A 14,957-nucleotide genomic window follows, 5' to 3' on the forward strand; every position below is an offset into this window, starting at 1 on the left:
ATTGGTGGATTAGGCAGTAGGGATTAATGATGTGATGAAAGCGGTGCACTAGTTCATTGCTATTGCCTACATTGGGATTTTTCCACAGTGGTATTTTTAGCAAGCTTGTTATACTGAAAGTCAAAAGTTTATTCAAGTAAGTAATCATGTTTTTCCCTTTGCAGGTTTTAAGCTTGCCAGACGGTAGATGTGCAATTAGAATTGTAGAGAAATTTTGATCCATCAAGATATATTCTTTCTTGATGATATGGATCATTGTTACTGAGGATAAAGGATGGGTCCAAACAGGGGTAGCGTCAATAAAGAGGAGGGAGAAAAGATCAATTGGTACTATTTGTTTGCCATATGGCGTATGAATTAACAAGTTTTTGTGTCTCAATGTGAATTTCTTGATATTAAAAATGAACTATTATTAATGAACTCTAAAGAGGCTAACATACCTTGGAAAATGATATACGGGTTTTTAAAACCTTTTTCATAACTATGGTAATCTCATCTTTTGATTTCCCGATGATTATTATAATTGGAACCATTTGAAGTTCGCAATAGGCAAGCTAGTTACGAGACGGCCACAATCTGTGCTAACTTATTCTGAGTATTTTGATGGAAGGGGCTTGTGCTGTGGTCATTTCATTATGCTCCTTCTGGATATGTCCAAATCCAGTTCAATGACTTTTCATGTACTGTTAAAGTGTTCATACTTCAAAGTTAGCTCCGATTTAAGCTTACATCAACATGGTCTATTCTCTTATAACTATTTAAATTAGTCTCCATTCAGTGAAATTTTATTTGAAAAACATTGGTTAGGTCAGTTGCAAAGGATTGGTGTGGACCAATGGTACTTAGGCCATGGACATAATAGAATGGATATAGCATTTGTAATCTATTTCAATAAATGAAATAGGGAAAAAAGGGGCATGTACCATATATATTGAAACAAATCCAGGATACATAGACTTTGTTGTAACAATCATGTATGCGGACATAGGCGTGGATGGTATTCTTCTAGTGGCATTGGCCTATAGACTTAGGTTGCAAAGCATGAATACTTGTGTTATGTCTGACCTGTGCAACTCTTATGTAAATAACTTGATCAGGCTATGCTCTGATCTTATAATTCTGTTTTGCATATTAAATATATTTGATCTATTATCCCCTCAAAATTTTCTAGCACGTATATGTAATTTTTTTTTATTTGAAGTATATGCTTAAATTAAATTAACCTTGCTACCAAGTCAATCCATTGATTAAGAATGACACTGGAATGATTTTATTTGCATCATAGACATTTTCAATCTTTCCTAAAATGGTTCATTACCGTGTTTTTGAGCTGTAAAAGAGTTATAATGCTGCCTCAGACCTTGAGGAAATATGTTGGAAAGAAAAAAAAATGTATATCTGAAATAATTAATAAGTGAACTGATAAAAATTAGCTGACCTATTAAAAGAAAGTTTATTATGCTGACAATCATGAGTAATATTGCTGCAGATGCTGACAAATTCTTTGTTTGTCCCTGGCAGAAGAGGAAAATGGAGTCCAGAAAAGCAGCAATAGGGTATAATTGATGGTGTGCTTTCCACTTTAGGTCTTTTGCCTCCTACGTAAGCAAGATTCTTCTCAATCTCACTGATCACTAATCCACTTAGTTTTTCCTTTAAGTTTGCATGTTTTTGAGGTATTTTTCCTATTGAATTATATGATCCATAATATGATTCTTAGCATTTGACATTATGCTTACACAGTCTAATTTATCTCTGAATGTGCTACCTTCTTTTTTTCAAGATTTAGCACAAATATGGCACAGTTTGGAAAATTAGGTGCTTCAGAATATCTTTTTTGATAGATGAGTTTTGGAGATCGCGCTGGTTTAGTAGTGTTGAGACATGAGGGTTATAGTAGGACCAAATACTTGAGAGGAAGGCTTCTGGCATCTCACCAAGTTACCATGGCGCTGCCTTCTGCGTGGAATACATAGAACAAGGTTTGAAATAACTACTTCAAAATCAGCATAATATGAGCTTCTGTGGAATAAATAAATTTCACAATGATAAAGTGAATTTTGTTGAGAGTTCAGTTAAAAACTCAGAAGCAACTTATGTTAAGAAAAAAAATTTCTACTCTCCCTGGGAAACAAAATAAGAATTTGCATTTATTGTAAAAACCATGATTAGTTCATATGATTTTTCACTGGTGTAGTGTGGTAAGAAAGGAAAAAGCAGTAAAACTAAGAACTTCCAGATTTGCTGCCTACTGAACACCAGGATGAAACCAAGGCATTTCATTTGTTAGAGCGGAATTAAATCTTTTAGTGATATTTTATTTTTACTTTGGTTAATTAAAGAATTGGATTGATCCCGATTGTCTACATGAGATTTACTTTGATAAATAAAATTTGTAAAAAAAAAAAAAAGTAGGTAACCTAGTTGTTTGGCTCATTTTCAAGGACAAAGCTCAGTGGTTTAGACTTGAAAACTTGCACAATTCTTTGTCTGATGGTGATTAAGGTATTTTTTTAAAATTCATTTATTGAAGCTTGCATGATTCAAATCTAGAAAAAAATATTTTTAATATTGTTAGGAATAGTAGCTCAAATTTCATTATTAAGATAAAAAGACTTACAAAAAAAAAATTCTAAAAAGAAAATTATTTTTGATAAGCAAGTTTGTATATTTATAAATAAGTGAAATCTCTATAAAATTAGTTATAAAAAAATGATGTAAGAGAGTTATAAGATTTTAATAAAATAGATACTCCATAAGATTATTGGAGATTTACATCTTATTATAAGTGAATATGTTTATATGTTTGTTAGTAGATTATAAGAGATTGAGATGATCAACATAAGTATAGTATATGTTTGTGAGTGCACTAAAGGAGATTGAAATAATCTGCATAAATATGATGTGTGGGTGTATATGGATATGCGTTTGTTTTTATTGAAGGGATACATATAAGTATATATTTGTTTGGGTTGAAAATACTTCGTAAGATTAGAGATGATTGAAAGGGTTTATAAGTATTGATTATGAGTGTTTGATTTGATATTTGTAGGTTGGTTAAGTAGAACCACGTTAAATTATTATTTCTTGTATGTTTGATCGATTGTTTGAATTCGCTTTCGTTGATGTCATTGGATTGAAGCTTTTTAGCGTAACAAAAACAAATATATTGATATTTTAAGATGATTTAGTTGTCTCAGACAACCAGGATTTTTGGTTTTGGAATTGCTTTAACAACCCAATCTAAGAGGAATCTCTCTATCATCAGTTTGGGGTTTATGTTTCATGAACCTTAAAATGTTTAAGATAGTACTCCCACAGAGTTGACACTGATTAGGTAAGCAGTGGATTCGACGAACACTGAGAAGCCAAAGTGTTAATGGCCATTTAAATTGGACAGCAACAGTGTTTGTCTCACGATATCACGAGCAAAATTAAAGTTAAATGAGTCACCTTGATCAATGAGCTAAAGTTTATGGAAAGACATTTTTCATCCTCACATCATTTCCAAAAAATAAAAAATAAAAAAAAAAAAACCTACCTTTTTCTTAAAGCTGGTATGCCACGTGTTCCAATTAGATAGTCATTGGAAAATAATTCCTAGTTAATTACTTTCTTCTGCATCATCACAAAGCTTCCCAGATATGGAAAAAAGGTTAGTATTGCGACAACAGCAATGTTTTGCAAAATTTTCTTGTGGGGAGGGAAAGGGCCATTGTTGGGCCTGTTGGCACTACCTAAGCATACGTGTCTCTCACCATTCTGAAAACATAAGCGGCAGACACAATATTACTGAATGGCATATGTTCTAAAGATATTGATAATGCATGTTAGAGGCTCTTTTGCAAGGATATTTCTTTGTGGCAATCCCCTCGAGCATCTCAAATTTGATTGAACGGTCTAGATTGTTTCTGATTTCCTTCAGGAGCTTTTGATTAAATTCTATCATTGAGGACAAGGCTAGAATTTCTTGCAGTTCATTTCCGTGCTATTTATATGGCATTGAAGAATAACTTTTTGTTAATGAATGCTGTGATTGACCATTTTATACCTGCAACTTGACTCTTGTTTTGAATGATCTTTCTATGGCAGCTTTTTAACCCCTAGACTTTTGATTAACATCATATTCTAAACAACAATATGATTTATACAGCAACAAATGGTTTCTTCATATTGTTGTTTAGGATGAGAAAGAGAACAGATACTAAATGGAGGGAGAATGATTTTCTTGGCTTTTATGGGGAAAAGAAATGTGAAAAAGCTCCATTTTATGGACAATATGTGATGTTAGAGCTAGAACCAGATGCTAACAATCTTGACAATGTCCATGATATGTAGAATATACTATCTGTTTTTTGAAATCTATCACGTTTATCTGCAATCAAATTTGAAGAACCAGTATAAATACTATTGCGCAAATGACAATATCGTGATCAGTGGTTACAACTTTTCGAGGTACGTACATTCTTTCCACCTATCTTTAACATTTTTTATCAAATGACTGATAGAATAACTATAATCTGCTCTCTTGAATCATTAAATCATGGGCTATTTAATTGAATAATTGTACAATTCATGAAAATCATTTCCACTAAATTGTTGGATGAGGTCATTGTTTTCTAATCAAGAAAAACAACTGAGGGTCCACAGTACAGATCAAATCAGCGCAATATCAATTTATCCAAAACAAAAAGAAATCAGCACAATATTGCTTCTGATTATCGGCTTGTAATGACGTGGAGAGAAAATATATCCATCATTCAACAGGAACATGACAAAACCATACTTATTATATATAGACCTAGTTTGTAAGTTGTGATCCAGAAATATTGCTCTTCTTATTTCTTCTTTAGACTTTCCACTCATTCGCTTTTTTATCAATAATATGGATGGGAAGAAACTGGAGTATAAGGGTGAGGATGCCTTGAAGGAGATTGAAAAGTTAACGGCAAAGGCTGGTGAAGTACAGCATGGCATCTTGAAAGAAATATTAGAGCGAAATGTGGCAACTGAGTATTTGAATAAGTATATGAAAGGATCTAAAGATGTTTCTGAGTTTAGAAGTTGTGTCCCGGTTATTACCTACAAGAATATCTACCCTTATATCCAGAGAATTGCTAATGGTGAAGACTCTTCCCTCATTACTGGTCAGGCCATAACTGAAATGCTGTGCAGGTTTCCTCTCTCTTACTGTTTCCAATCTTTGTACTATTAGTGATTGTTTATTTTTTCTAACTGTTGGACATATTATCTGCCCTATGTTGTAAGTTAATTGAAACATGTTTCTCAATTTGCAGCTCAGGGACCTCTGCTGGAGAGCCTAAAATAATGCCATCAATAGCAGAAGATCTCGACCGTCGCACCTTTCTTTATAATCTCATCATGCCAATTATGAACCAGTTACCTTACATCTTTTCCCTTTTTCCTTTTTTCCTCTATATCTTTTTCCATTAATTTCATCAATGTGTCTGTGACTGTGCGTGCATGCGTGTTTGTTCACGTATTTGACTGGATAGCATTTTAATACCCTCATGGAAGGGTTTCTTCAACCATCTGTTCTTTCTTGAAGTGGCTGGCTTCCTTTTATCACTTTGCTATTGAGATGTTATCCCATGTTTTTTGTTTAAAAGTTAATTGGATCTTCCCCATCCAGCATAAGTTTTGGATTCTCCATTCTGAGCGAGGTCCAAGGATGGCATGATTTGATGCAGATAAGCCGTACTGTATAGTGCTTGAAGGGTATACATTACCATCCATTAACCAGATTGTGAGAAGAATTTGCTGCTAACTCAGACCTTTTAGAAAATAACCCGTACTTGCGTTGAAGCCGCCAAAACTTTTCAGGTCAAAACAAATATTGGTTAACCATGTGGGAGTTATTTCATGAGAAAGCCTCTTAAGAGTGAAAGCATCTTGGGTCTATGCATAATGCCCTTCTCCTTTTAGGTCAGAAAAGTATTAGTACAATTAGTTTTAGTCCCTCATCTCACTATCGCTTTCTTGTATTTTCGACATAAAAAGTTAGTGCAAGTTGGCGTGTAATACATGAAAAAAACTTGCTTCCATCTGCGTTGAGACTTTTTGCGTAGGGAGACATCACTTCTACATTTAGGTTAATAAAAGCATTATTATAATGTCTCATATATAATAATCATAAAAAAAAAAAATTTCTCAATAAGCACACACTAAGATTGATTTATCCATGATATGCTGATGTTTGGCTAAAATGATCCCTGTCTTAACATTTTTTATTTTCAGGTACATTTCCGGTCTTGATGAGGGCAAGGCCATGTATCTATACTTTGTCAAGGCTGAAACTTCTACACCTTGTGGCCTGCCATTTCGGACCGTGTTGACCAGTTACTACAAGAGCAAGCACTTCAAGTGCCGAACACGAGATCCATTTAACGATTTTACAAGCCCAGGTCAAGTCATCTTGTGCAATGATAGCTACCAAAGCATGTACTGCCAGTTGCTAGCTGGTCTAGTCCATCGTCACCAGGTCATGCGGCTAGGGGCTGTATTTGCATCGGCTCTTCTTCGAGTCATCTCTTTTCTTGAGCGTAAATGGGTTCAACTATGCAATGACATCCGCACTGGCCAGCTTGACCTTTCAATCATAGACCCTGCATGCCGGTCTTCAATGATAGCCATACTATCATCACCTAACCCCCATCTAGCTGATGAGATTGAGGGCATTTGTAGCCGTCCATCTTGGAAAGGAATACTGTGTCACCTTTGGCCTAGGGCCAAGTACATTGAGGCTGTAGTCACTGGCTCCATGGCACAGTATATACCAGCTCTTGAGTATTACAGTGCAGGGAAGTTGCCCTTGGTCTGTACCATGTATGCTTCCTCCGAGTGTTACTTTGGTGTCAACTTGAAACCTTTATGTGACCCTGCCGAAGTAGCATTTACCCTCTTGCCTAACATGGGTTACTTTGAATTTTTACCATTGGGAGAAAATGGGACACTTTCCATGGATATAGATGAAGAGGAAGGGGTGTCGAATGACAAGCTTGTGGATTTGGTGAATGTTAAAGTCCGATGCTATTATGAATTGGTGGTTACTACTTTTTCTGGTAAGAACACAAGATTCTTTAAAAGCGTTTGTTTCTTGTTAAGATAATTAATTAGACCAAAAAGGATCTCAGGGATTCTGTCCTTCAGTTTTCAAATTCACATTAATTCCACAAGAAAATTCATGTTTCCTTTAGTTTGCTTGACAACAGATTTTCTTTTTTTAGTCGCAATTAAACAATTCTTTTCTAGAACAGAAATGTCTCTCAATGTTGCTATCGTAGTTGTCACCATCTGAGTAGTTGACGCTTGGTTAATAATTCAGGTCTGTGTCGATATCGTATTGGAGATGTGCTCCAGGTAGCTGGATTTCACAATCAAGCCCCACAATTCCGATTCATCTGCAGGAGAAATGTTGTGCTTAGTATCGACAATGACAAAACCAACGAGGAAGATCTTCAAAGAAGTGTCACCACAGCAAAAAAATTGTTAGAACCCTACAACGCTTTGCTTGTGGAATACACCAGCTATGCTGATACATCCTCTGTCCCTGGACACTATGTACTCTTCTGGGAAATTCAAATGGTAGACTCAGCCACCTCAATTGATGCTAAGCTTCTAGAAGAATGTTGCATTACTGTGGAAGAAGAGCTCGATTATGTTTACAGGCAATGCCGTAGCCGGGAAAAGACTGTAGGACCACTTGAGATACGGGTGGTCGAGCCTGGAACATTCGAGGCGTTGATGGATTTCTTCATTAACCAAGGGGGCTCAATCAATCAGTATAAAACACCAAGGTGCATCAAATCTAGTACTGCTCTTAAGTTGCTTAATTCTCATGTCTTGGTATCGCTCTGTAGTCCCAGAGATCCCAAATGGATTCCCTTGAATGGCTAATTCGCGAATTCCAACTTTGTTTTGTTTTGTTTGGTTTGGTTTGTTTTATCTTCTCTGTCTAGCTAGGTAAATTATTGTTGTTGTTTCTAATGGATTGCATCACAAGCGATTGTATGGCCCAATGCTATATTTGTGTCATCGAATCAACCTGTCATTTTCATCTTATGTGCAATTGAATATTTTCTATTTTCTACCTTGGTCCCATAAATTTTGCAGAAGTTTGTCATATTGATGAAAAGATCAGATTATAACTTTAAACTTTAACCTTTTCAAACCCTTCTTGGATGTGTTAAAGTGATTAAAGATCAGATTACACTTCTTAATCCTCTTTACGGCTTTAAATGCCACTTTGAATTTCTACCAAGGTATTAATAAATTGATAATGGACACTCTGTCTCCAAAAAGAAGTTTCAATTCTGAAGTTTCTGTCCTAACTATAAAAAGTTAAAAAAAAAAATATATAGTTTGAAGGAAGCAAGAAATATTATCACAAACAAATACTTAATTTAGATAAGTAGGCGTTAGTTATTCAGGTAATTCAACTTATAGTGCTTCGTATACAATGATTAATTGTGATTTTCAGCCGTTCAGCCTTTTCTTTTGGTGAAAAAAATTGGAGGACAAGGGAAGATTTTTTCGATCTAGAGTTAAAACAGACCACAAGTTTTAAATAAGTTTTGCGTTAGATTTATAGATCGCTCATTAAAAGAATTTATTAGTAATGACAGCAGTGACAGATTTTGATCTTTAACTTTAAAGGGGTCAAAGTAATATTTTACAATAACAAATTTTTTTCTTAAAATATATTAAATCAATTAACAATAGAAAAAAATATTTTTATATGCAACGTATAACAATAAAGCTTACAATTATAAGTATGTTAATATAAAAATAAATATAACAAAATAAATATATTAATCATTAGCAACATTTTTTATAAAAATAAAATCATGTTAATAATTTAGGTATTTAACAATTTTAATAAAAAGAGCATGCATGACATAATAAAAAAAATTTTAATTGAAAAAAAATTACAATTGAATTTAATTATTATAAGAGAAAGTCCTCTTAAGAGCTCCTTAGCCACTGAGTCAAGGACCTGAGGAGTATACATATGTTAAACTTCAATCTACATGTTTATGAAAATATAACAATAAAAAATTTATTCATTTTAAAATTTAAATAATTTATAGTAAGTAAACAAGATAAAGAGTTATAATGTTTAAATATAAATAACTTTGTTACCATATATAATATATCCAATAGATATATAAATAAAAAATAATATATATGAAGACAATAAATTTAAGTTTGAGGAAAGTTTGAGGGGTCAAATTAATTTTTTTATAAAAAATTTTAAAATTATTGAAAAAAATAATATTTGTATAAAAATTTTTTCAAAATTTTTGATGGGGTCAGGCTCTCAAAGCTCCAATAAGACACTGCCTCTAAGTGAGAGTGCAATATAAGCGTTACAAGTAAAATATTTGATTTTTATCCAATCAACCAATCCTTTTAACAGCAGCTCGTATAGATCTAAGATAGAAGTCCCTCAATGATAAGGAAACTTTTTCTCAACACATTGGATGAAAGCTTAATGAGCACTTAACTACAAAATTTTACATATATAGTTTGGTAAAGGTTTGTGTAGATAAGATAATAAGCCATAATCATGTGCTTAATGGTTGCATGAGTATATATTATGAAGCAATTAAGTTTCTGTTCGCACGGATTTGCCAAGGACTACTACTGCTACCGGATGACTAGGAAAGCTGCTGCCTATCTATATACTCTTCAACGCAAAATTAGTTTGACAAGACAAAGCAAAAGAACACATTACCACAATGACCGCATTTTCCCTTTGTTTCATTGGCCTCAGCCCTCAGCACTTGGATTTTGATCGACCCCAATAGATATTTCAGCCAAAAAGAGTGCATGTGAGAACATAGAAGTGTGATATTTTGTTAGAATCTTATGCAAAATTTCCGGGTTAGCTCGTTTTTCCTCCAAGTGCATTTGACACCCTGCAAGTATTGAGGGTTTGCTCCATCATGCAGCGCAAAGCCATGAGCACTTTGGGTGCAGCATGCGTCACTAAGATATTACGTGATTTGTGCTTGATGAAATTTTCCGGATAACTTGGCACTTAGCTTTTTCTTTTCCAATAACAGTCGTATTCATCCCATCCATCGGATCCAAAAGTTCGATCCAATTCAGATATATATTTGACCTTCTGTAAGTGCCCCACTCGGTTTGAAATCCGTGCAGGTCTTGGTACATAATCATAACATAACCATTTACTGCAATATTTCTAACTCGAGCGTGCCTCATGATGTGAATGCACCCTCCCTCTCTCATCTTTTACACACAGCAATGCGATTTGAAATGATGGATTGAGAAGAGCTGCCAATATGCCATGTCCATGAAGCTTAGCTTTCAACAGAATTGTCTGGAATTCGTCCTGTTTCAAGGGGAGGAGGAAAGTTTACATGACTCACATTTCATTCTTGCTTCAAGGGTATTATCATATGGTTGCTAATTATGTAGTACTACTAATAAATAATGTTTAATTGAATCGGAGTTTTAGTTCAATTGGTTCATGCATTTGTCATGGTCCATGAGAAAGATCAGGTTAAGAGTTCTCGTAAAGACAAAGAGTAGTTCTAAGGCAAGTGAGATCAAGTTAGAATGCAAGGGAGAACAAGCCCAGAGGTTCAATGGAGGTCTTATGGGTAGGGCCATGACCTAAAATGGGTGCGCGGGCACTGAAACGAGCTCTAGGAGCTTAGGTTAGTGGATTTGGTTTGGCAGCTTTTAGACAGGCCCAGATGCAGGTGTAGGCACGGGCAAAACCGATCCAAACCTAAGCCCAGGGAAGGGTTCTACTCGGGCACTACTAAATGAGGAGTCCAGCTTGGTTCAAACTCTTTTCTGATAAGAGTCCATGTAAATTAGAACACTCTCATTGTAATCTTATTGTAATCTCCTGTATATATTGGACTTTTTGTGAGCCATAAGATAGGAACAATATTAGCCATTAATGTAAGGGGGCTTCACCTATAAATAGGGGTGCCCCTTCTCTCATTGTACACATCACAACTTGGAGTAATATAAATTTACTTTTGCCTATCTTTATTGTTTTTCTTTAGTTTTCCATCAAACATTTAATGTGTAGCCTTGTCTATAGTACTAAATGTCCGTGCATCGATCTAGTTGTAAGGCATCACTAAGCTGCTAGATGAGTCTATTCCCTAGTCATAGAACTGCATGAGTTGGAGCTTGAGTTTTGGCCAGTGACAAGTGGTATTAGAGCAAGTTCAGAGCTGGTTCAGAGACGACAATGAAAGCTAGTCTAGATTAGGTGATCAATGTTGGGTGCTACTGGAACCAGAGTTAGCCTCAGGAGAGGTTCGGACATGTTGATGTGGGCATTCAATTGTGTGGTATGAGCATTTAATTTGTGCTCGTGTGCTGGTGATACGTCCTTTAGTGCATAAGGTGTAGGCGTGCGAGAGTGCAAATTAGGTGCTTGATTGATTGCTGCTATGGTGTTGTGGGAATGCTTGGCATGCTACACAGGTATGCAAATTGGTGCTTGACTGAGAATGCAAGGCTTGCAAAGCCAGTATATAGATTGATGCCTAATAGCATGTGTGCTGGTGTGCTGTGTCAACAGACTGGGGTGCTGGTTCATTGGAACCAAGACCTGATCACTGAAGTGCCATAGAAGGTTGAGGTAATTCTTTTGGTTTTGTGTATTTGTGACTGACAATGTGTTCTAGGCTTGTGGCATGGCTAGGGAAAACCAGATCAAAGGCTAGAGCTAAGGCCTTGATGAGTGCCTACTTACAAAAAAAAAAAGAAAGCTAGATCAAGAGACATGATGATGTCCCTGGACACTCGACTGTAGAAGTGTGAGGTGAACATTGCTGACTTGAGAGACAAGTTCGGTGATAAGGAATGATCCTTAAATAAGACATTGGAGGTGCTCATGCAGCGGAATGAGGCATGGGAGGCCATGTTGTCAACTTTGTGAAAGGAGCTAGTGAGGCTTAAGGTTGATCATGTAGCGTTATGAGCTGTCATAGTTGCTAGTATGGGCTTAGAGCCCAAGGTAAAAATGCTTAAGCATATATTGGAAGGCCTAAAGCCATAGGTAAAGATCGTGCTACAACAAAGAGGTGGGTAGACATCAAATTGGGCTAGTGTTGTTGTGAGATCAAATACTCAGGTTAAATGCGCCAAGTCTCCAAGGCCTAGGAAAAAAAGCCAGAGTGGGGGAGACACTGGTGATTGTTCCTCAGAAAAAGAAGAGGTTGTGGGAAAGCCTAGATTTTATAAAGTCAATAAAGCCACCAGCAGGGGTAAGGAGAAGAAGCCCTTGAGTTATTTTTTATACGATAGTCTACATAGGGTTAAGAAGTGCCCAAGCTATGCAAGGCTTTCAATCATCAACCAGATAAAGGGTTATTCATAGGTAAGAGCAATAGCGGTGATGAGCACCAATAAGAGCCCAAGATAATGTGACTCGATGTTTTTTAATTCTGTTGAGAGGGCAGAACCTCTCTAGGAGATGAAACAAAAGTGACAGTGGAGTGCCACAGTATAAGTCCCTAGGTGTAGCTAGATCTTTCCAAAAAGAGTATGCGACATGTAACTCGAAGAAAACGGGAGAAGCATCGGGTGTGCAAGCAAAAGGGCTAGTGTAGCATAAGGCTATTGATACTCGGGAGATCAGTGGAGACCAACAAAGTACTTGTTAGGGTATGGGACCGAAACATTGGAAATTTGGTTTGTAGGGTAGAAAATGGAGCCAACGTACACAAGGGCGTGTAGTCCAGGCATAACATCCCCTAGTAACGAGGGCATTGCTAAAATGAGTGGGAAAGAATGTCACAGTTCACAAAAGGGATCAGGCCTAAGGGTCTTGCAGAGATAGGGAGTAGTTCTAAAGTAAGTGGGACCAAGTTAGAATGCAATGGAAAACAAACCCAGAGGTTTAATAGAGGTCCTGTGGGCATAACTTTGACCCAGAATGGGTGCGCAGGCACTGAAAACAAGCTCTAGAAGCTCAAGCCAAGGCATCTAGTTCGACAGCTTTCAGACAGACCCAAGCATAAACACGAGCAGAATTGATTTAAGCGTGGGTCTCTCGCGGGCATTGTTGAAGGAGAAGTCCAACCTGGTTCAAACTCTTTTATGAAAAGACTCCATATAAATTAGAATACTCTCATTGTAATCCTATTGTAATCTCTTATATACTTTGGACTCTTTGTAAGTCTTAGATAGGAACAATATCAACCATTGATGTAAATGGGCTTCACCTATAAATAAGGGGTGCCCCTACCCTCATTGTACACACTTCAACTTGGGCAGCTGGCCTTGGAGTATTGAGTGTCTGTGCACTGATTTGATTGTAAAGCTAATCTGGGATGCAAAATGAGCCTATTCCCGATTCTTGGAGCCATACGAGCTAGAGCTTTAGCTTTGGCCCATGACATATTTACTCTTAAAAGATAGTATTCAGTAGGTTTGAAGTTCTAATCCTAATACCTATAACCATTTACTCTATTCCCATGATACAACCTTCTATTTACAAAATATATGTATATATATATACATATATTTAATTATACCTAGATTATTAGGCAATGTTGCTCTGTGATATTTGGAATTGAACAGGCTAACTATCACACCACACTCAAATGGATAATCTAAAGTTTCAATCTTTAATGAACTTCAAAAAACAAAAATTAAAACACACTTATGCTAGAAAGTGAGGCACAAAACAAGTTTTTATATGATCTGAACATGAAAATAATATGCTGTTGAAATTATTCAAGAAGGTATGATCTTAAAAGAAAAAAAAATAGGATTTTTTTTTCTTATGAAGAAACAAACATTTTCCTCTCTCATTCACATTCAGTTCATCCGTCACTCACTCCCCCTACCACATGTAATGCCATTACTGTAGTTTCCACTTCTAGAATAAATTCACAAAAAAAAAGAAAATGATTTTTAAACTACTTTAAAAGGGTACAGTATGAATATATAGCATCTTTTAACAATGTTGATGTCAAATCCAATACTATTATTTTCTCACATTTTCTTATGTTTGAACCATATGTTGTAAAAGATAAAATTAATAAATTGTAACAATGGTTTTTTAGGGTGTTAAAGAGTGGATTATTAAGGGATCAATTCATTATCATTAAATTCATCGCATGAGGTATGCATCGGGTTGATATTTCGGATCTTAGGATTTTGATTCGTCTATATATGGTTGGAAACATATTTTCAAAGAATAGCTTTCAAATTCCATGTGCAAATGATGAGAATAAAGGTGAGGGTGAAACTGAAAGTAAGCAATGTCCAAAGAAAATGCACTTACAAAGTTGGAGGGTAAAAGCAAAGACAAGGATGAAAGTAGATTCGTTTATTCACTATCGGGGGTTCCTTTATTCACTGCAAGTTCTTGCCCAGCCCTAATTCTGGATACCAGCCCTTATTGATGACTTGGCTCATCACTATCCTTGAAAAAGACTAATTTTTAAGTCTTTCACCTACAGAATTAACCAATTCAAAAGATCGATAGGAGCATTCTACTGTTTCTTCGGTAACCTTTACATATAGAGTATTCTACTGCTTCTTCGACAGCCTCTACATATAGAGCATTCAACGATTGGGTCACTAGCATGTCTTTCTCTCTAACTATCACTTCCAATTGACCTTCTACATTAAACTTGATCTTTTGGTGCAAGGTAGAGGGAACAACACCTGCCATGTGAATCCATGGCCTTCCCAGTAGATAGTTGTAGGAGGAAGAGATATCCATCACTTGAAACTTCGCATTAAAAGTGCACGACCTAAATTATAAAGGCATCTCGATATCCCTCAAGACTTTTCTTTTGGTCCCATCAAAAGCTCTTACAATTATTTGACTATCTTTTATATAAGAGTAGTCAATGGGTAGCCTCGCCAAAGTTGACATAGATATGACATTGATAGTAGAGGCATTATCAATAAGGACCTTAGCTATG

At 35.8% G+C, this 14,957-nt stretch overlaps 1 protein-coding gene across 1 annotated transcript; it reads left to right on the plus strand.

The window, feature by feature from the left end:
- The first annotated feature begins 4,828 nt into the window (after window positions 1–4,828).
- LOC111283758 (putative indole-3-acetic acid-amido synthetase GH3.9) lies at window positions 4,829–8,075 on the plus strand. The gene is made up of 4 exons (XM_022872371.2): window positions 4,829–5,175; window positions 5,298–5,399; window positions 6,259–7,082; window positions 7,346–8,075. Exons 1-4 carry the CDS (start codon window positions 4,886–4,888, stop codon window positions 7,915–7,917), a joined length of 1,788 nt encoding a protein of 595 aa, XP_022728106.2. The 5' UTR covers window positions 4,829–4,885; the 3' UTR covers window positions 7,918–8,075.
- Window positions 8,076–14,957: the final 6,882 nt, after the last annotated feature.

Source organism: Durio zibethinus, chromosome 3 (assembly GCF_047325235.1).
Source record: "Durio zibethinus cultivar Kanyao isolate XHJ-2024 chromosome 3, ASM4732523v1, whole genome shotgun sequence".
NCBI lineage: Eukaryota > Viridiplantae > Streptophyta > Magnoliopsida > Malvales > Malvaceae > Durio > Durio zibethinus.